General features: G+C 42.0%; 1 protein-coding gene and 1 long non-coding RNA gene across 3 annotated transcripts in view; one reads left to right on the plus strand and one right to left on the minus strand.

The window, feature by feature from the left end:
• Positions 1 to 16,820, minus strand: part of xkr4 (XK related 4) — a 21,584-nt gene extending 4,764 nt beyond the window's left edge. Inside the window, exons 1-2 of the mRNA XM_005751596.1 lie at positions 15,428 to 16,820; positions 1,909 to 2,108 (exon numbers count right to left, since the gene is read on the minus strand). Coding sequence (XP_005751653.1) covers positions 1,909 to 2,108; positions 15,428 to 16,122 — 895 coding nt within the window. The 5' untranslated portion in view covers positions 16,123 to 16,820. The remainder of the gene's footprint in view (positions 1 to 1,908; positions 2,109 to 15,427) is intronic.
• On the plus strand, positions 33 to 11,295 carry LOC102213631 (uncharacterized). 2 transcript variants are annotated; one of them, XR_312251.1, is made up of 4 exons: positions 33 to 78; positions 940 to 1,025; positions 10,454 to 10,781; positions 10,878 to 11,295. It is a non-coding gene; the product is annotated as an uncharacterized LOC102213631 (long non-coding RNA). The 2 variants fall into 2 exon arrangements; XR_312250.1 differs by having other exon boundaries at positions 10,454 to 11,295.
• Positions 16,821 to 20,600: the final 3,780 nt, after the last annotated feature.

The following is a 20,600-nucleotide window of genomic DNA, read 5'->3' on the forward strand; positions in this document are numbered from 1 at the left end:
CAGGACTTTAAAATGAGGAAATGCCAGGCGGGCGTTTCCCCACACCTGACCCTCATGAAGACTGAAAAGACAAACAAAGTAAGTATGAACAAATGACTTAATCTGAAACATAATAAAATATAAAGAAACATGTAACTGAGTATTTGCCTTAATTTGCAGCATGTTTGATTTGCCGGCAACAAAACGCTTCCACAAACAAACCCGGGATAGTGAGTGAAGCAATGTTACTTGACAAATAGCAAATCATAGCAAATACATAGAAACAGAATAATGTGTACAATGTGCAAAAAAGATAAACACATATGGGACAAATGGAGAGCATTGCAACTGCTCCTCCACTTTGTCATAGAGGCACACAGAGTCTTTGCAGGCTGCTACGGATCAGACCTCTATCATTACGCATTCCATTATAAAACTCTAAGCATATATGAGTAAATTTTTCTAAGCATAAATGACAATCAGCAATATAAACCTGACACCACACTTGGAAAGATGAATGCAGCAGGTACAGATACTGCTCCAGGGCATTCTTATTCCACCTTGAATCATTTGCATAATTAGAACCTTTGTTCTCATGATTTGGTGCAATATAAATAAAATATATATAAATAAAATTGAACTGTAACACATCTTGTCATGTTCAACAACATAACAAGATATCCAACGTCTTTGTCTAGAGAAACTCATTGGTTGTTTTTGCAGTAAGCGTTTCATCATGTGCATCTTGTTGTAAAAACCCTGATTTGTAGACTTTCTCCTCCAGAGTTTTCTAGTCATGGGGTAGATGCCGTAAATGTTTTTTTCTTGACCAAGTAAAAGTTCTTTGATTGTTCTTTTTAGCTATTTTTTTAGCACATGCTTTTCTTTGGGCCTCATATTTCCAGATTCAGTGCAAAGCTACTAAAAAAAAAACCTCCTGATCTTTCATCTGCTTCACAGGTTATTGCATAATTAGGAAATGGACATTACATGACCATGACACTGCAGCAAGTCTTGCACATCCAGGATGATGAACTAAGCACCAGGTGAGAGAACTGGATGTTTAACTACAGCCATTTGACTGAAAAGGTTTGAAAGCTAACGGAATCAGAGAATTATTCATTTATATTATTGAGAATTAAAGTTCAGAGTGCAACAAATCAGAAATACTGGTAAAACTCACAAGCAGGTTCCCAGTCAGACTTGTCCATAACACCTTGGATGTGCCTGTGAGGCATCCTTGCCTGATGTCTGAACCACCTCAGCTAGCTTTCTTTGATTTGGAGAAGCTCATTTCTACCAAGACCATAAATGAGGGCTAAATAAATGGCTAAATGAAGCCAACAAAATCAAATAATCTGCAAAAACCACAGTTGTGATCTTAAGTCACCTGAACCACAAACCCTCTGCTCGCTGGCTGCACCTAGAAATTCTGTCTATACACAGAATTACAGACAGAATTCAAATTCACATGTGACTTTGAAGAATCATTTCTATCCATAAGATAGCATGTACACACAAATAGCTCTACCAGCTTCAGCTACAATCATGGCGATCGTGGCTCAAGGGTTGGGAGTTAGTCTTGTAATCGGACGGTTGCCGGTTCGAGCCCCAGCTCTGACAGTCTCGGTCGTTGTGTCCTTGGGCAAGACACTTCACCCGTTGCCTACTGGTGGTGGTCAGAGGGCCCGGCGGCGCCAGTGTCCGGCAGCCTCGCCTCTGTCAGTGCACCCCAGGGTGGCTGTGGCTACAATGTAGCTGCCATCACCAGTGTGTGAATGTGTGTGTGACTGAACGTAGTGTAAAGCACTTTGGGGTCCTTAGGGACTAAGTAAAGCGCTATAAAAATACAAGCCATATATAAAAATGTTTGGCATCAGTATGGTCACACAATTGTGCAGCATTGTTTGAATGTGTGGGGGATACTACCTTGCACAGCCTGGAGCTTGTGTGTCTGGATGATAATGCACAGCTGAAGCACCAGTTGTGGAGCGCTCTCCAGAAAGGTTGCCAGTAGATGCAGCATGCTCACATCTGCAAACTCATAGACCATCCTCCAGTAGTAACGCCAGCGCTCCGTCTCAGCACCCTGGCGACTCCGAACACCCAGGTAGATGGTGTGGAAATACCTGAGGGGAAAAATACAGTGCTTGAACATCCACCATGCATGCTCAAACATTCAAGCACAGTACATCAACTCTTCTGAAGTCCAAACTTTATAACTCACCTTCTCTTGGAAGTACCAAATGGAAAGAAATTTGGACAAATGTATATAATAATGTTATTAATTTCTAACAATAGAAACATTGATAATCTGTAACACAAGGCTGCTGCTAACTGACATATGAAGACAGTTAAAGGTTACTTTTGATAATCTATTCTGGTCCCATAGCATAAAACTTCATGGCAAAAATATTACTGAGACGTCTCATCCAGATCATTCAATGATTTTGTGGGAATCCGAATCAGAAAGGGTTTTAATGCCAAATGTTGAGCAGGTTTACACTTAAATAAACAGAAAAATTAAAAGTGCTAAGCAGATTAATATATACATGTGCGCAGGTGATGATCAGTACAAAAATGGAACAGATGCAGAGAACACAGTATCGGGTCATGTGTTTGTGGTGTATTGTTCATGTGTCCAACAGCAGAGGGGAAGAAACTGTTCCTATCCGGTTGTTCAGTCTGACGTCACTAGCTGTGTCTGGACCTAAACTCCGCTGCAGGTCCATATATCAAACGATCACTATGGCATTACTGAGAGTTGAAAAACTGTCTAAAGTCTTTCATCTTTAATAAAATGATCAGCGTTCTGCTCTACCAGGTGTAACAATTGAGTTTAACATCCAGGCATCCATGAAAACGGAATCTATGACATTTAGCAGGAAGTTAGCTCGCTAGCTTCTATCTAAATACAATATAGCATGTCCTGACTGCGGGGTTTTAGAAACAAATTCAAACGTACAGCTCTGTTATCACTTCCAGCATAAATGAAGACAGAAAACTAAACAGCAGTGACGTTTGTAGGGTTACTGAAGTTGGGCTAGCTGGTATATAATGATGTGCTACGTGACCGCTAGTGACACAGCTATGTTAGCATAATATAAACAAGCTAACTTTTTTGTTCCACTGGATAAAAGTTAACATGAGTGTTCTCGGTGGTCAGGAACAAATGTAATCGCATGGCAGGATGCTGTAAAAGGACCAAACTTCAGCCAGGAGAACAACTGAGATAATCCATCCACAATACGAGGTTAGTCATTCATATACTGCTGCATGGGCTGGGCTGTAGTTACATCCTAAGGTTTTAAAAACTGAGCTTAAATAAATGATTAGCGGTAATAAAAGCCGAGGGAGGTCAGCAGTGATCACTGACTGTTTTAGGAGCTTTTTGAGATCAAATAGAAGAAAATACAAAACATTAAACATGTTAACAACACAAAAGCCATATTAAACACAGACTACTTTAGACCCGGAAGTAGGATTCGTCACGTCATCACTTAACGACCGGATAGGAACCTCCTGCCTGAGGGGAGCAGGTCAAACAGACTGTCCAGGGTGAGAAGGGTCAGCTGTGATCCCAGCGGCACACCCCAGTGTCCTGGAGGTATACAGGTCCTGCAGAGATGGGAGTCTGCAGACAATCACCTTCTCAGCAGAGCGCACAAAACACTTTTCACAGTGTTTTTGCTTTATTTTGTTGTACTAACAGAATCTCCCAGTTTAGACTTTTCACTTGGCCTTTAATGTTTCCTGGATGCTTGCTCTGATGTGCATCACCTGTTCCTTCATGACCCTTAACAGCTTTTTAAGCACATCTCTCTCACCACACACACACACACACACACACAGTGTATATACAGTATTGTGCTTTTCTTCTCTAACTGAGCACTAAAAATAATTTTACTACTATTGTTCAAACACCCAAGCACCTTCTGTTTTTATCCTTTAGCACCATGTTTTCATACAAATTGCCCTCAATGAAGCAGCTTGGGATTCGGTATCTTACACAAGAATACCTCAACACACAGACTCACACAGCCAGGCACTGAATCAATAGACAACCCACGCTATTTAATTCAATATATTTATACAGCGCCAAATCACAACAACAGTCACCTCAGGGCGCTTTATATTGTAAATGTATTGACATACATAGAAAACCCCAACAAGCACTTTGGCGACAGTGGGAAGGAAAAACTCCCTTTTAACAGGAAGAAACCTCCGGGAGAACCAGGCTCAGGGAGGGGCCGGGCCATCTGCTGTGATTGGGGGAGGTAGACAGGATAAAGACATGCTGCTCTGCCTCCCATTCTACTTTTAAATACTCTAGGAACAACAAGTAGGCCTGCAGAGCGAGAGCGAAGTGCTCTAATAGGCTGATATGGTACTACAAGGTCATTAAGATAAGATGGGGCCTGATTATTTAAGACCTTGTATGTGAGGAGCAGGATTTTGAATTCTGGATTTAACAGGAAGCCAATGAAGGGAAGCCAAAACAGGAGAAATCTGCTCTCTCTTTCTAGTCCCTGTCAGGACTCTTGCTGCAGCATTTTGGATTAGCTGAAGGCTTTTCAGGGAGTTTTTAGGACATCCTGATAATAATGAATTACAGTAGTTCAGCATTGCTTTTTTTTCTCCTTTTTTTTAAGTAAAGCAACAAACTATTTCTCCAGGCTAAATGATGATCTTCTAAATTTGTGACACGCCATTTCCTCTCCATCTTACAGATTATCTGCTTTAGGCTACGTGTTTGAGAAGTACAGTGGTTCCTCGCTATAATGTGGTTCACCTTTCGCGGCCTCGCTGTTTCGCAGATTATTTTGGTTGTGCAATTGTGCATGTTTTTTTCTTTTTTCTTTTTTACAGCGCATTGTGCTCTGCATCCTGATTGGCTGTAGGTAGACCATTGCCAATTATTCTCGTGCCGTGTCTCCTGTACAGTACAGAATGCATTCAGCTTATCAAATTCACATAAATCTTCGATCGTTAGCAGTGTGACTCTGAAGTGCTTTATGTTTGTAAGTTTTCTCCACAACAAACACAACAACGTCGGCGAAATGTCGTCACCTGCTGGTACCTTTGGTTTCATTCTATAATACTGGACTTACTTTTCTACAAAGGTCTTTGAGAGTTTAAACAAGATAGAAAAGTGTGAAAGCGTTCATGCCTGTCTGAGAAAAGTGTATAAAGTTTGTAGTGAGGGCTTTTACAGCCTTAAAACATCAGAAATAACTGTAAAAAATAAAGTTGGCTACTTTGCAGATTTCAGCTATCGCGATGTTTATGGCAGGATGTAACTCCTGCCATAAACAAGGGACCACTGTATACCACGGAGTCAAATACTTGGTTTCTTGATTTGAGGCCTTAGTTTTCACAGGAGCTACAGTATCCAGAGTCGTACGTAGTGCGGAGGTGAAATTATTAACAAGATAATCGACTTCTGTTGGGGTAGCGTTCAGATAGCTGCTCTGCTCTGTGTTGGTACAGGGCATTGAAGATGATAACAGTGGGTGGATTATATTCTTAAACTTAGTTACAGCGCTTTCAGAAAGACATCTACTTTGATAAAGTCTACTCTCCACCGCTGTGTAATCAATTATTGTAAATGTAAATGTTATCAGGAAATGATCAGACAGGAGAGGGTTTTCAGGAAACACTGTTAAATGTTCAGTTTCTATGCCATATGTTAGAACAAGATCTAGAGTGTGATTAAAGTGGTGGGTGGGTTCTTTTACATTTTGAGAGAAACCAATTGAGTCTAATAACAGATTAAATGCCATGTTGAGGCTGTCATTTTTAGCATCTACATGGATGTTAAAATCACCCACAATAATTATTTTATCTGAGCTCAGAACTAAATCAGATAAAAAGTCTGAGAAATCAGACAGAAACTCTGTGTAAGGCCCAGGTGGACGATAGATGATAACAAGTAAGACTGGTTTCTGAGTTTTACAGCTGGGGTGGACGAGGCTAAGCATCAGGCTTTCAAATGAATTAAAAGTCTGTCTTGGTCTTTGGTTGATTAATAGGCTGGTTGGAAGACTGCTGAAGATTTGGTGCAGATGTGGATACTGTATTGTTCTTTCTTTGTAAATGGCCTGTATTTGTATAGCGCTTTACTTAGTCCCTAAGGACCCCAAAGTACTTTACACTACATTCAGTCATCCACACGTTCACACACTGGTGATGGCAGCTACACTGTAGCCATAGCTGCCCTGACTTAAATATAAACACTGATTGTATTTATATTTAAGTTGTTTTTTACTGACCGGACACAGCCTGAGTCTCATGCTGATCAGTGCTGGTTGGGTCCCAACAACAGACTAGAAACAGGCTGACCAGGGTAAATGAGATGTGTCATCTTTTATAGGTTATTCGTGTATATATGTTGATGATACCTGATACTCACCACAGGAGGGAGGAAAGTTTTTCTACAGCACAAGAAACCTCTGACAGAACAAACCACAACCTGGATCTACCCACGTGTTCACCAGGGAAAGAAAAGTACGGTCACAGGACACCAAACATGTCAAACAGTAAATGTGGCTGTAGCCGCAGATATGAAATTCTGAATTAGAATTTGATAAATTCTTGATATAAAGCATTATAACACATCCAATTTAACTTTACAAAAGAAGAGAGTGAAAATCTATTGTGTTGGGTTGCAGCATGGACAGAAGCACGCACACTGCAGCTCAACCTTTCCTGTCTTTACCTGAAGCAAACACTCTTTTGAAGAAATGCATCATTACTACTTTTCAGCTTGCCTCCAGCCTACATTTTATTCTCTCTCTGTCTGTGAAGCATTCATTTCCATTGTCTCTTTCCCATTACCACTACCACCAAAACACACAGTCATTTAGCAGCATGCTAATGGACTGTGAAATTAAGTTGCAGTAAAGAATTTTAGAATTGAATCTGAGCTGATAGCATTTAAGCTGCAGTCTATTCATGGTCAGATGGACCAGACACATGGTGAAGCTGTGGCTCCAGAGGAGACTGAACGGTTGTGTACTAGTGACCTTTTCACTTCTTTGGTCCTAAATGATGAACCTTTATCTAAAGTTCAGGATTGGGACCACACCCCAAACATATTCTCTCTGTCTGTGTCTGTTGTGTTCTCATTTCTGTGTTTTATACATTGCCACATTATGTGGCACTCACAGTACATTTCCAACCAGACTTTTTAAAGTCTTATATTCTATCTGCTTTTCTTTAATCATCTTATCATGGACCTCCTTCTCTCAGCCTATCAATTATAAATATTTCCAGCCGAGATCCTGCAGATCCTCTCCAAACCATTCCACTGAGCTTTAGCAGGTTTCCACAGAGATGCCACCAAATACTGCTGGGAAAGTAAGCTAACAAAATGACACTGCAGTTCATAACCTGCTCAGTAACCTCAGCTAGCAAAACTTTCTCTCTGCTCCAGTCAAAACCTCTGATTCATTTTGATTTGATTTGATATACCTTTATTAGTCCCACAAGGGGAAATTTCATAAGGCTGCCGACCTATTGCACGCAATGGCGGCACCATCTTACCCTCCGACCATACATACATTACACAAAACATCACATGGGGAAGACAGGTCAGAGAGGTATAACAATGGAAAATGCACCACATGAGGAAAGATAAGGAGAAAAAAATAACTCCCCTCAGACTGAGCTCCAACAGGGAGATCAGTTTGAGAACAGAAAAACACCTCTGCACATGAAACACTCTTAATACACCAAAGAAACACATGACAAGCAACAGGGGGGTAAAGGGTGAGAGACAGCCAGTGTAGACAGCACATCCGGGCCTGCGTGCGCTGGTTCCTTGATCCCCGTCAGCATCGGAAGGGAATAAGCGTCGAAGGCGTTTGGAAAGGGAGGGGGGATAGTGTACAGGAACATCTGTGCCGAGTATAACCTGGAAGTCCCGAGGTCAAAATGGGAGTTATGACAGCCAATTTTATCATTTTTTCCTTTTCAAGCGTAATCCGACTTCACCTGGCTGCAACACTGATGTTGTTGTTCACTGACAAATCAAGCTGATAAGAGATCTGGAGCTGATTCCAAATGCTGAACACAACCAAGGTGTCCATCACTTTCATCATAGTGAAAAGGTACCAAATTCCAAATATACCAACTATGGAAAATGTTGACGCAAATGAATAAGAAACCCAACTAAATCAATCAGAAAGACAGAATAAACTTTATTCGAAGCCAAACAATCAATCAGTGATCATACTCCTAAAAAGCAGGAATGCACTGGTCAACTCAACAACAAAAGGTAGGAACAGTGCAGGAATTTCTCGCTTGTTAAGAGAAATGCCTTGCTAATACTGAGCCAGTTAAGAATACTCTTAAACAGGCAGGTGTATGAGTCTATAACTAAGATGTAAAGACAGTGCAAATCCACAATGACACAAAGTACGCTACAAAGCAACCCAAGAGTTTCTGAAGAGAAAGACATTTTTCAGTCACCACTTTTTCACAGCTAATTCAACACTTTGGCTAAAAACTCGAATTAAAACCTGAATTTTAATCATATTTTCATTACTTGATTAAAAACACACTACGTTAGAGTACAGAGGCAAAATCCAAAGATTGTGTCATGGTCCAAAAAATGACTAAATCAAACATTGAAACACTCGATGTCACATTGTTAGATGGGTAACTCGCAGCCCATCACAGGACGTCATCACTTTTTAGCACCACCTTACTCTCTGCCTATTGGCCCTTACAAAGGTGCAACGTTTCGAACCACCAGCCACGATGCAGTGAATGTGTCCACTATTTTGTATTTGTATTGTAGGAGAAAAAGCAGATGTTCTCTGCAGTTATGCATGCTTCTGTCCACAGGGGGCACCATCGCTAAAAACATATTTCTTTATCTAAATTGTTGCATAACAGGGTGAAGAAGGTGTAACATTAAATTGATTTGAATCATTCTGTATTTGCAATAGTATCCATTTGAAAATGTATGTCAATGTGCAAAGCTTTACAGTTTCAAATGATTTTTAAAAGGTTGCTATATCCAGTGTCGGCAATGACTGCATGAATAAACATCTATTTATTTATGCCCTCAGAAAGTAAACAAATCAGCAAATAACACAAGAATAACCCTAACAGCTATTTCAACCCCTGGAGTCATATAGTTGTAATAGAGAAGTGTCATCCTGCAGTATAACAAATATATATATATCTGGTGTTATGTACTTTAGGTAGTTTATGCTGTCAAAGATTTCATATAACTGCGATCTTATTTTCATGAAAGCATAGAACTGGGTCTATCAGCCAGCAGTTTATTTTACAGCCTGGCTCACTGTCCATGTGCAGACTGTAGCTTTGCTGTTACAAACAGTCGACTCTGTAACCACACGAGCAGTCCCCCTCCTGCAGGAGGAGGAGCATGAATAATGTAAGCAGTCGATAAATAAGCCTTTGAATGTGAAACCCACAACAGACACACGGTTTCACAGAAGCTAACCTAAACTTAACCTGATTAAGCTTTAAGCCAAGTCAATGACGGTTCATGGTATGATGAACCGTGGACAGTTTTGTAGGTTGAAAACATCGATACAGTATTTGAACAAAAATAACATTATTAAGATTAGCCAAGAAGGCAAACAATGGTAAAGCAAATATGAAGCGTCCGTCATTGAAACGGTTTATGCAGGAAGGCGTCTTTGGGATGTTTAGAGTTTAGTTTGTATCTTTCATTGTTTGTACATGCTGCCTTTATTTAGATACGCTGGTATCAGGTCAGTTTGTTTTTCAAAGTGCTCTTGAATTAAACAAAGAAATTGTGTTCACTGCTGCGTATTTAAATTTACAATAACAGATTACACAGCAGTGGGGAACACATCACTGTGGCTGGTGTCTTTCTAAAAGTCAATTCCTCCACTGTTATCTTGATGCCATGTGCCAGCACAGTGCAGAGCAGCTACCTAAACTCTCCTCCCACTGAGGATGATTATCTTGTTAATAGTCTTAGATCCTCACTGCATGTAGGTCTGGATACTGTGACTCATCTCATCTCACTAATGTAGAAAATCTTTTAGCCTAGAAAAACTGTTGCATTTTAAAAAGGCCCTCTGTAAAGCCAGAACATCTTACTATTCATCACTGATTGAAGACAATAAGAACAACCCAGGGTGTAGCCAGGCTGACACTCAGAGCTCTGTTGAGCCAACCATCCCTTTAACCCAAACTAGTAATGACTTCATAAAATTCTTCAGAGGTAAAATTTCAAACACTAGAGAAAATGATCCATAATCATCCCACAGATGAAACATTGCATCCCACTATTATTTATTAATTATTTCTTGTTATTGAGTTATATTCTTCCTCTCCTGTTGATATTTCTTGGTTAACTTCAGTAATCTCTTCCTCCTGTCTATTAGAGCAGGTCAGAGAAGGCCTACCTTTAGTCAAAGACTCATTCTTTCAATATCCGTTTTAAAAAACCTGACCTGTCTGACAGTTTTGCCAAGAGGATCTACCCCAGAGGAGCAGAGGGAGGCCCCAGATGGAGTGCCCACAGCCAAAAGGCAGGAGCACCAGAGAACCAGGAGCAGGAGGCAGCAGACTCCAGCCGGAGTCGGCCTCCCAGCACGAGCTGAGAACAGGGCCACAGGACCCTAGGTGCCCAAGGACTGCCTGACACCTGGCGGGAACCCCAGCATGCAACAAAGAGGTCAAACCACTTCAGACCACAGGCCTGAGGGCCAGCAAGTACCCACATCCAACAACCAGTGGAGATGGAAACCTCCCCACACTCAAGAAGAGTGTCCCACAGGGACCAAGGCCTAGTGAGCCACACACACAACAAAAAGATTGTTGACTTATGTACCTGTGCATTTTCAAATGTCTGTGTTTCAGGTGCTGCATGTTTGTTTTCCTTACAGGTGCCGTAGTTGAAGAGACATTGTGCATTTCTACTTCTACTCTATCCTTTTACTGCCTGTCCTGCCTTAGACATGGTCATACTGTATACTACGTATAATGACTGAAATAACACAGATAGAAATGACAAAATAATCAGATAAGCCCTGAACAAGAGGAGCCTGTAGAGAATCTAAGGAGCTGTTCTTGGCAAAACAAAATGTGTTTGGCACAACAGTGGATCCAGATCATTCCACCCCCAATCAAAGGACTTCCTCTCTACACAGACTACACAAACAACCATCACTACTCTGTAAGAGTGAATTTACGTGCAATCACCTACACTGTAAATATATAACAATATTGTTTTATATGTATACATTTGATATTGAAGCTGTTCAGATGTTTATGGTGCCACAGAACTGTGCACCTTACCCCCGTTTTTTCCACAGTTGCTCTGAATTTCATTGTACGTGTGTAGTGACAATAAAAAGCATTCAGATCTATAATTCTGATTGCAAAAGCTGTCATATAGGACAGGATTAAAAAGCAAACAAACAAACAAAAAGAAACAGCGTGAGACGCCCATGACACTTTTAGTCATATTTGTGACCACAAGCTTTGATCTGTAGATATTTCTAAGTTCAGCTGATCGGGATTAAATCTTTCCTGCATAAAAGATTTAAAATGTCGATATTCAAGAAACCTGTTGTTGCCGATTCCATATTTTAAAATGTGTTCCTGAGAAAGTTGAATAACATGTTCTAGATTTCTTTTATCCACTCCTGATGCCATGACAGAATGTTTTTTGATTCATTTTACTCATAAATATTTGGATTGTTCCAAATGGGTTTACAGGAGATAACTGAAGACAGAACAGAGGGTTTATGTTAAGCCATAAATCAATTATGATGCTTGATACTGTTCTGTTCTATTCTAGGCCCAGCCATGGGATGTATAAGCAGCTTGAGTTAATCTTTCTGAAACATAAAAACTTGGTCGCTCTCGACCACCACTGTGTTTAGACTTTTCAAACTTATTTGTGATGGTTTATTTTTCCATCAATATTTTCGGATCTTTGAGTCTAGTAACTTAAACCAGGCAGTGGAGGGTTTGTACGGGATCAGTGAGAGACGGTATTTTATTTCCATTTTAATTGTGGTAACTTTTCATATGCTTCAATTTTAAATACAATGAACCTGTCTCTATGAATGGGATACGTATTACAAGCCTTTAAGGTGGCAGTAATTACACAATTACTTAAAAAGTGACCACTTCACCCAGCTTTTACTGATTTAACCGATCGTCTGCAGAGGAATGGTCTATTTAAAGAATTTCAGTTAAGTTTCATCAAGCTCTGTCCTGCTGGACCTCAGTGCAGCATTCAAAACTGCAGATAAAAGCATGCCAAAGATTTTAAATGTGCTGCAATGGTCTGAATTTCATCTAAATGGACTGATTCTTCTACTTCATCTGAGCACTCGAAGCGCTTTACACAACCAGCCCTTCAGTTTTTTTGCCCTGTAAGTTCTTTCAGGCATATTTGTTATGCAGACTGGATGAGATGGGGAATCACCAACCTTCCAATTAGTAGGTGACCTGCTCTACCACCTGAGCTGCAGCTGGTTGTAGCTCAGGTGGTAGAGCTTTAAACTCCACATAATACATTCAAATGTGTTCACGTAAACAGCGAGTCTTCTTCACACATACAGCTTTATTATGGCATTCCACAGAGTTCTATGCTAATACCAGTTTTATCTACAATATATATGCTTCCCTTTGGCAGTGTTAATTAAAAGGCATAGCATAGCATTTAATTCTTTTGCAAATAATATCGATCTTATCGATCCGTGAAGTCAGATATGTCATGGTCCTGGGTGTTTCACAGGACAACACAATTAGTTAAACTTAAGACATAAAGACCTGGATGACCTCTGATTTCCTGCTTCTAAATTCAGATAAAACTCAGGTTATTGTACTCGGTGTCTAACTAGATACTCTGTCATTCAATGCACACGTTAAACAAATATGCAGGACTGCTTTCTGGCATTTGTTCAAGCTCACTAAAATTAGAAACGTGTCCTCTCACAGTGAAGCTGAAAAATTCATTTACGCATTTATTACTTCTAGGCTAGACTATTGAAATTCATTATTAAATAAAAATTCCCCGAAAGCCTTCGACCGATTCAAAATGCTGCAGTAAGAACCAACAGGGATTATAAAGACAGAGCATATATCTCTTATATTGGCTCCCTGTTAAATCCAGAATTATCTCTGCATTTAAAGGTCTTGAAGAATCAGGCTCTATCTTACCTTAAGGACCTCAGTGTGCACTATTTATAAAGTTATTGGATGGTGAATAACACCTTAGGTCCTCCCATCTAAAGTTACCATTGTGTTTATAATGACAGGCTAATATAGTCTCTACATAAGGATTCATATAAGTCACAGTAATTCTCTTGGAATTTGTTCTTTTCCAACAGATGTTGAAAATGATAAAGTCCCACAAACTGTTTGTATAACAAACAACACAAAGTCCAAACCCCGTCTGAGATTTGGCTTTACAGCCCTGTGTCTGTCCTTCCACATTATACGTTGTAATGGTAATCGCCTTTATGGGCCTGGCACAGAAACGGCCGCCTTCAAAGAAACCGGACTGCATGATTTTTTTCAAATAAAAGAGTCAGACATTTTCAAAAGGAACTTTATGTTCATTTTAACCAGAAAGTTTGGGTCAAGGCTTGCAAAACACATTGTGGAAAAAAACAAAACAATGAGAACTGATATCCAAAAATGTGTCCAAAATACAACCTTCCTTTGTGGTTACTTTTCCAATACAAAACAGATGCATTAGCCTACCTGTGCATCAAAGGTCTGTAAATAAGGGCTCCGCCCTGCTCTGCACAAACACAGAGAAAGCAATCTCACCATGGAACAGGGCCTTTTCTGACAAGGCCAGTATAATATTTCACCATTTTAAAGAAAGAAATCTTTCTTCCTTTGTCGTTGGAGACATTTGTTATTTAGGTTACTTAGAATCCACTGTGAATAAACAAACACCAAACAACCTCGACAAATGATTTGTCCAGATTTTAAGGTGTTACTCTGACTGGTTTCAGGAAGAAGGCAGAGCCTCACAAACCGACAAATATTCAATTCAGTTTTATTTATACAGCAGCAAATCACAACAGCAGTCGCCTGAAGGCGCTTTATATTGTAAGGTAGACCCTGCAATAATACTGATTCAATGCAGAGAGGTCTATTAACACATAGTGAGTGAGAAAGGTGACTGGAAAGGAAAAACTCAATGCATCATGGGATTCCCCCAGCAGCCTATGCCTATTGCAGCATAGTTATGCTGCAAACTATATACTTATACACATACTTCACTCTGAGCTGAAAATGCATAAGCCAATTCACACAAGTTGCAGATTTTGTAAATCTGCATCGTTTGAATCTCTCTGCTGTTCGAGGAATAAAGGAGGAAAAATGTTAATGCTAACGGAAATAAAGTTTGTCAGAGGTGATTAAAGTGCCACAACACCTTCTTCCTTCAGGTCTATAGGTGCAAACCTTAGAACGTGTACAACAGATTCAGTTTAGTTCAAACTGTGAACGTATATTACAATGGTCTACTACTAATGAATGAAACTTTTCTTTCAGCCTTTTGCCTTTAGTAGATAGTGTAGTAGTGGAGAGTGGACGATGAAATGGGAGAAAGATGCAAAAGATGGTTTTATGCAATTGTAAGAATGTTAATTTGTTCAAGGTATCATTTACTCTTATTTGGATTTAGCTGTTCTTCAAGCTTCTGATTTCCACTCTGCTTCGACAGTAGTAGTTCTTCTACTACCACATTTCAAAATCTTCCTTCCATGCCTTTATCTTATTGTGAACTCTCTTATGGACAGGAGCAGTTGATTGCAGACTTTCTTTGCAATCAAAGTTTTTCTTATTTCTGTTTTATTTACTTTTTGATTTAGTTAGTATTGATTATTTCTTGTTTAAAATATGTAAAATGTTGCCAGCATCAACAGTCCGTTTTCCTTGGCTTCTCTATGCTCCAACCTTCTCTTCACCTTTCTCTTCTATGACTGATTGTTGTATATGGAAACCCCTCCCTCCCTGTCCTGGTTTTGCGGGAGGTTTCTTCCTATGAAACGAGAGTTCTTCCTCCCTACCGTTGCCCAAAGCTTGCTCAAAGGGACTTGTGTGATTGATGGTGCTTTCTCGCTAATATTGTGGCGTCTGGTCGTTATATATCTACATTTGTTTTAAAGGACAACAGAAAGGAGCCACAACATTTTATGTTGTACCACAAAGGCACCACTACCTTTGTGACTGGGAGGCCTGGGCTAGTTTCCCGTGTTTTTAACACAGGGTGGAGAGGTAAACACAGGAACATGTGTGTGTGTGTGTGTGTGTGTGTGTGTGTGTGTGTGTGTGTGTGTGTGTGTGTGTGTGGGGGGGGGGGGCTAAAGATGGCAGCTGGTCCTAAAAGCAGCCCTCTGCTCTGTCATTTAAATATTTTAAACACATACATTTGCACGCCAGCCCAAGGCCTCCATCCTACCTCCATATCTGGCCCAGCTGCATGATGTGAATGACGGACTGGCCGAACCACACACAGAAGGAGTAGTAGGCCGAGCGTTTCCTATTCCTGTTCCCCAGCGCTGTGCTCGCCGTGCTGTTAGTGGTGGTGTTCTTGCTGGCGGTCGACGCCTGCCTCTGCGGCGTGGCCGGGTGGTGTTGAGCAGTAACATCACCGTGTGAGGCCGAGCCGCTAAGCAATTTATTCCCATCCATGAGGGAGCAATCGGTGACAGAATCGGCACCGTCCTCGGTGCTGAAGTCGTGGACGAACCATCTGAAGCTAAAGAGCTGGACCGAGAAGGAACCCAGCACAACGAAAAAGAGCGTCGGGCCGAACCACCAATAGTCGTGGCGGAGGTAGTAGTCGACCGACAGCCACACGTCGGTGCCCACATCGGCCAAATAAACGGCCACGGCGGCTACGATCCACAAGCAGTCCCACACCGTATATTTCTGCTGCCCTTTTCCCAGACGAAGGCACGTCGAGTTTGAGCCTCCCCCACCGCAGCACCGCGACTCCCCGTTGGCAAAATCCCCGTCCCCGGTGCCCGCAGAGTCCAGCTGGCCGCCCGGGTGGAGTCCCTGCACCGAGCCAGAGTGCTCCGAGTTCTGCAGAGGGGTGAAGGCCACGTCGCTCTTCTTCATCTTCAGGACCCCGTCCGATTTAGCAGCCATTATCAGTATCTTGATGTATTAGCTAGTCTATTCCCCCCGTTGCTCCCCGCCTTAGCTCCTCTGCTCCTGCCTCTCTCCGTCGACACCCTTGTGCGTGTGTCTCCTACTCCTCCTCCTCCTTTCTGGGCAGGACTAGCTCGTCCACACTGTCGTCTGGTCATAATACAGAATGAAGACAAAAGTGAAGAGCGATCGAAGCCCCGTGCTTGGTCCGGTATTTTCGTCCATATCAGATTTGGACTGGCCCTATGCCTCGAGGATCATTCGCTCACATACAGCGCACACGAGGACCTTTCCGCTGTGTGTCCTTCTAAACGGCTTCCGTTTCCAGCGCTTGTAAGTCACCGGAGCTGAGGCTGATGTTTGGGATGGAGATGGAAGCAGGAGCTAAGCGACAGGAGGACGGCTGCAGCCATCTGCTTGGCACAGACTAAAAACTATGACATCATCTCCCCCAACCCCCTCGACTCTCCCTCTCTTTGCTGTTTTCCGTCTCTCGGCAGTTTCCTTATGATTTGAGCGCTGTTACAATACAAAGACTCTCCTAAATCAGCCATGAAGAGCAAACATGTCCCTCTCAGTGTAACTAAAAGCATGCAGCTGATATGTGAACCAGGATAGAAACATCCGGAGGCCTGAACAGGGTTTCAGCACCGTGGACAGATCCAGCTGTTAACTCAGCAGCATCTGCAGGACGTTGCGGTCCATGCTCTTACGGGAGGTTTGCCTCCCACTCAAACCTTCCACATACTGTGGCAACAAAGTGGGAAGAACACAAGGACATTAACTACTCTGAGAAATATGGACAGGGCAAAGCAAATGTTTTCGTTTACATGGAGAGTTCTCACTGACCTACTAAGGAGAAAGCACTGTAAGGGCAACATTTCATCTTTTAATCTCTTGCTCCTTACCAGTTGTTAAAAAGGTAGCCTAAAATAAAAATAATGCATATAAGGAAGACTTAAAGTACACTTTGACTAATGAGCCAGTGTCACATAAAAGACACTTGATTTTCATATACAACATTCAAAGTCTGGTGTGGTAATTCCTATGAAACACCATAATTAAAAATACAATAAATATGTGTCAGTGCTCAATCTAAAAAGAAATATCCCATGGTCACTGAGTGGAGGTGCTTGTGGGTCATGGAGTCACTGCTGAGTGATATTTTACAATCAAACATCAAACATCATGTTTATCTTACTCAAATCTTCTTCTTTCTTCCTTTTTAAAGACAACCATGCTTACATTGAACAGAGTATGCACTTAGCCCTTGTAGACAGTCATAGCTACACTGTGTATAGTGCAGGTGTAGTGCTGCTGACCTCAGCTGAGGATGTTGTCGGGCGGTGGAAGGAATACTTTGAGGACCTGCTTAATCCCACTGACTCATCTTCTGAAGCAGGACGAGGGGATAAGGGGGCGGCTCATTCGTCACTGGGGGTGTTGTCACTGAGGCAGTTAAACCAGGCTGTTGCTGGTTGACATTCCTCTACAATGTAGCATGGATATCTAGGGTGGTACCTCTGGATTTGCAGACTGGGGATGTGGTTCTCATCTTCAAGAAGGAGGACTGAAGGGTGTGCTCCAACTATAGGGGAATCACATTCCTCAGCCTCTCCAGGAAAGTCTATAGCAGGGTACAGGAGGGTGAGTCTGTCTGTTGGTCAAACCTAGGATTCAGGAGAAACAATGTGGTATTTGTCCTGGTTGTGAAACACAGGACCAGCTCTTTATCCACTCTAAGATATTTGGGAGTTTGCCCAACCAGTCTACATGTCAGAGAATTCTACTGGAAGTACTTCAGCAGTATGGGGTGTTCGGCCTGTTGCTACAAGCCATTGCATTTTTATTCAACTGTTGCAAGAGCTTGGTTCACATTGTCAGCAATAAGTTTCGCTCCATCAGGGCTGCCCTTTGTCACTATTGCAGTTCATTTTTATTGAAGAGAACAGAATTTGTACTTTTAGCCAAGTGGGAAAAGGCTTCTACTTGGATCATCTCAGATTCTCATCTCTGCTTTTCACAGATCGTGTGTTTCTGTTGGCTTCATTAGGTGGTGGCCTCCAGCTCACACTGGAGTGGTTCACAGCTAAATGTGAAGTGGCAGGAATGAGAATCAGCACCTCCGAGGCCACGGTCCTCATCCAGAGTGGAGTGCTCACACCAGGTCAAGGATGAGTTGCTGCCCCAAGTGGAGGAGTTTAAATATCTTGAGGTCTTATTCACGAGTGAGGAGAGAGGGGAGCAGGAGATCGACAGATTTATCGGTGCTTAGCTGCAGTGATGCAGACTCTGTACCAGCCCATCGTAATGAAGAGGGAGCTGAACGTACAAGCATAGCTCTTGATTTACCAGTCGAGCTATGTTCCTACCCTCACCTATGGTAGTGACCGAAAGAACGAAATTGCAGACACAAACAGCGTAAATGAGCTTTCTCCAAAGGGTGGCTGGCCTCTCCCTTAGGGCGAGGAGTTCAACCATCTGAAAGGGGCTCAGAGTAGAGCTGCTACTCCTCCAAATTGAAAGGTGGCAGCTGAGATGGTCCGGGCATCTGACAAGGATGGCCCCTTGGTGAGGTGTTCCCAATGGGAGGAGGCCTCGGGTCAGAGAACGGCTTGATGTTCCCCCAGACATGAGGTCTGGGCTTCTGTGCTTAGGCTGCCGTTCCTCTAATCGCCCCCGGATAAGCGAAAGAAAATGGATGGATAGTCATAAGAAATGCAATTCACAGTAGTAGTTTTAAAAAGTATTGTATGCTTACAATACAATAAAATACATATACAATCTCCTCAGTTACAATAAAACTAGATATCACTGCCACTGGCTCCAGGTTAGTGCTAGAGAGCACCGCCTTCAGTCCTCTGAGTGACTCGTCAAGTTTCAGGAAGTTACCCACGAGCTAACTTCAAAATCTGTTACTGTTAACTAATATGAGAGTAGAAGCATTCAAACAATCATGACTGTTTATCAAGCCAGGATTGGAAATTTAAGGTGTAGAAAGAGCTAAAAACGGCAGTATTTGTTTTTCTGCTTTGAAAGATTAAATTAAATGTTTTCTATGTTTATGATTGTTTATCATCACAGAAATTGTTTTCCTGCTCTATTTACATTATACATGCTTCCATTAGGCAATATCATTAAAAGGCATAGCATACATTTTCATTGCTATGCAGGTGACACCCAGCTCTATGTGTCCATGAAGCCAGATGTCTCTTCAGTATCACATGGAAGTTGGTCACAATGCCTGTGACCGGACTGGCAGATAAGTGTGGTGGTACCCCTTCTCAAGAAAGGGGACTGGAGCATGTGCTCTGATTTCCGAGGGCTCTCACTTTTCAGCCTTCTTGGAGGGGCTATGCCAGGGTGCAGCAGAGGGTTCCATTTGTTAGTTGCACCTCAGATTCAGCAGGAGCGATGTGGTTTCTGTTCTGGTTGTGGCCTTATCAGGCAGTGACCTCCAGCTTGCACTAGACTGGTTTGCAGGCAAGTGTGAAGCACCCAGGATGGGAATCAGGAGGTCCAACCACTGTTATCAGCTAGAAAGAGTGAAGTGCCCATTCCAGGTTATTGATGAGTTGTTTCCCCGAGTGGAAGATGTTAGAGAATTGTGGATCAATATGATTGTCATCGTGCAAGGTGATTAGGTCTTTAGCATGAATGCTCACCTGTTTCCTACACAGACACACATACACATATCACATCACATGCTCATAGACACACACACAACAGATGTTCACATGTGAGTGTTTTATCTGTTGCATGATTAATGAGATGATTGTGTGACCACCGAGTTAATAAAAGAGCTGCGAGAGGGGGCCGGAGTTTGGAGTTGTCTGGGATCAGGCGAGGAGCTCGCAGCTCCAAGACCCTGGTCCGATCGGCTCCCCTTGCAAGTTAAAATGGATCGCGCTCTGTCTTGCTTTGTTCACGGGAATAAGTCTCTGAGTCAGCGACAAGTATAGACCTAACAGAAGAGTTTAAGTATCTTGGGGATGTGAGAGCAGAGCGTGAGATTGACAGATGGAGTGAGATGGATGCTGTTCTAGCCTGTTGTGAGCATGAAAGTGAAACTGTCAATTTACTGGTTGATCTATGTTCCTACCCTCAACTGTGGAGTAGGAACATAACTGAAATAATCGTGGCTGTTATTAAGTTGGTTAGGAGCTCTGGGTAGTAACTGAAAGAATGAGACTGAAATACAAGAGGTGCAAATGAGCTTCTTTCAACGGGTGAGGTAGTAGGCTCTCCCTTAATGATGGGGTGAGGAACTCGGTTATAAAGGAGGGGCTCAGAGTAGAGCTTCCACTCCTCCACATCAAAATGTTGTGAAAAGTTTTCTTAACCCTGCGTCCTATGTCATAGTGAGAGTTTCAGTGAATGACTACCAAATGCTAGTACTCCAGCCTAACATCATATATGCAAGACCTAGAAATGCTGGAGCCTTCTTTGGACAAAGAACCACTCAACGGTCCTGG

This window comes from Pundamilia nyererei, unplaced genomic scaffold, assembly GCF_000239375.1.
Source record: "Pundamilia nyererei isolate P.nyererei 1_Seehausen unplaced genomic scaffold, PunNye1.0 scaffold00318, whole genome shotgun sequence".
NCBI classification, from domain to species: domain Eukaryota; kingdom Metazoa; phylum Chordata; class Actinopteri; order Cichliformes; family Cichlidae; genus Pundamilia; species Pundamilia nyererei.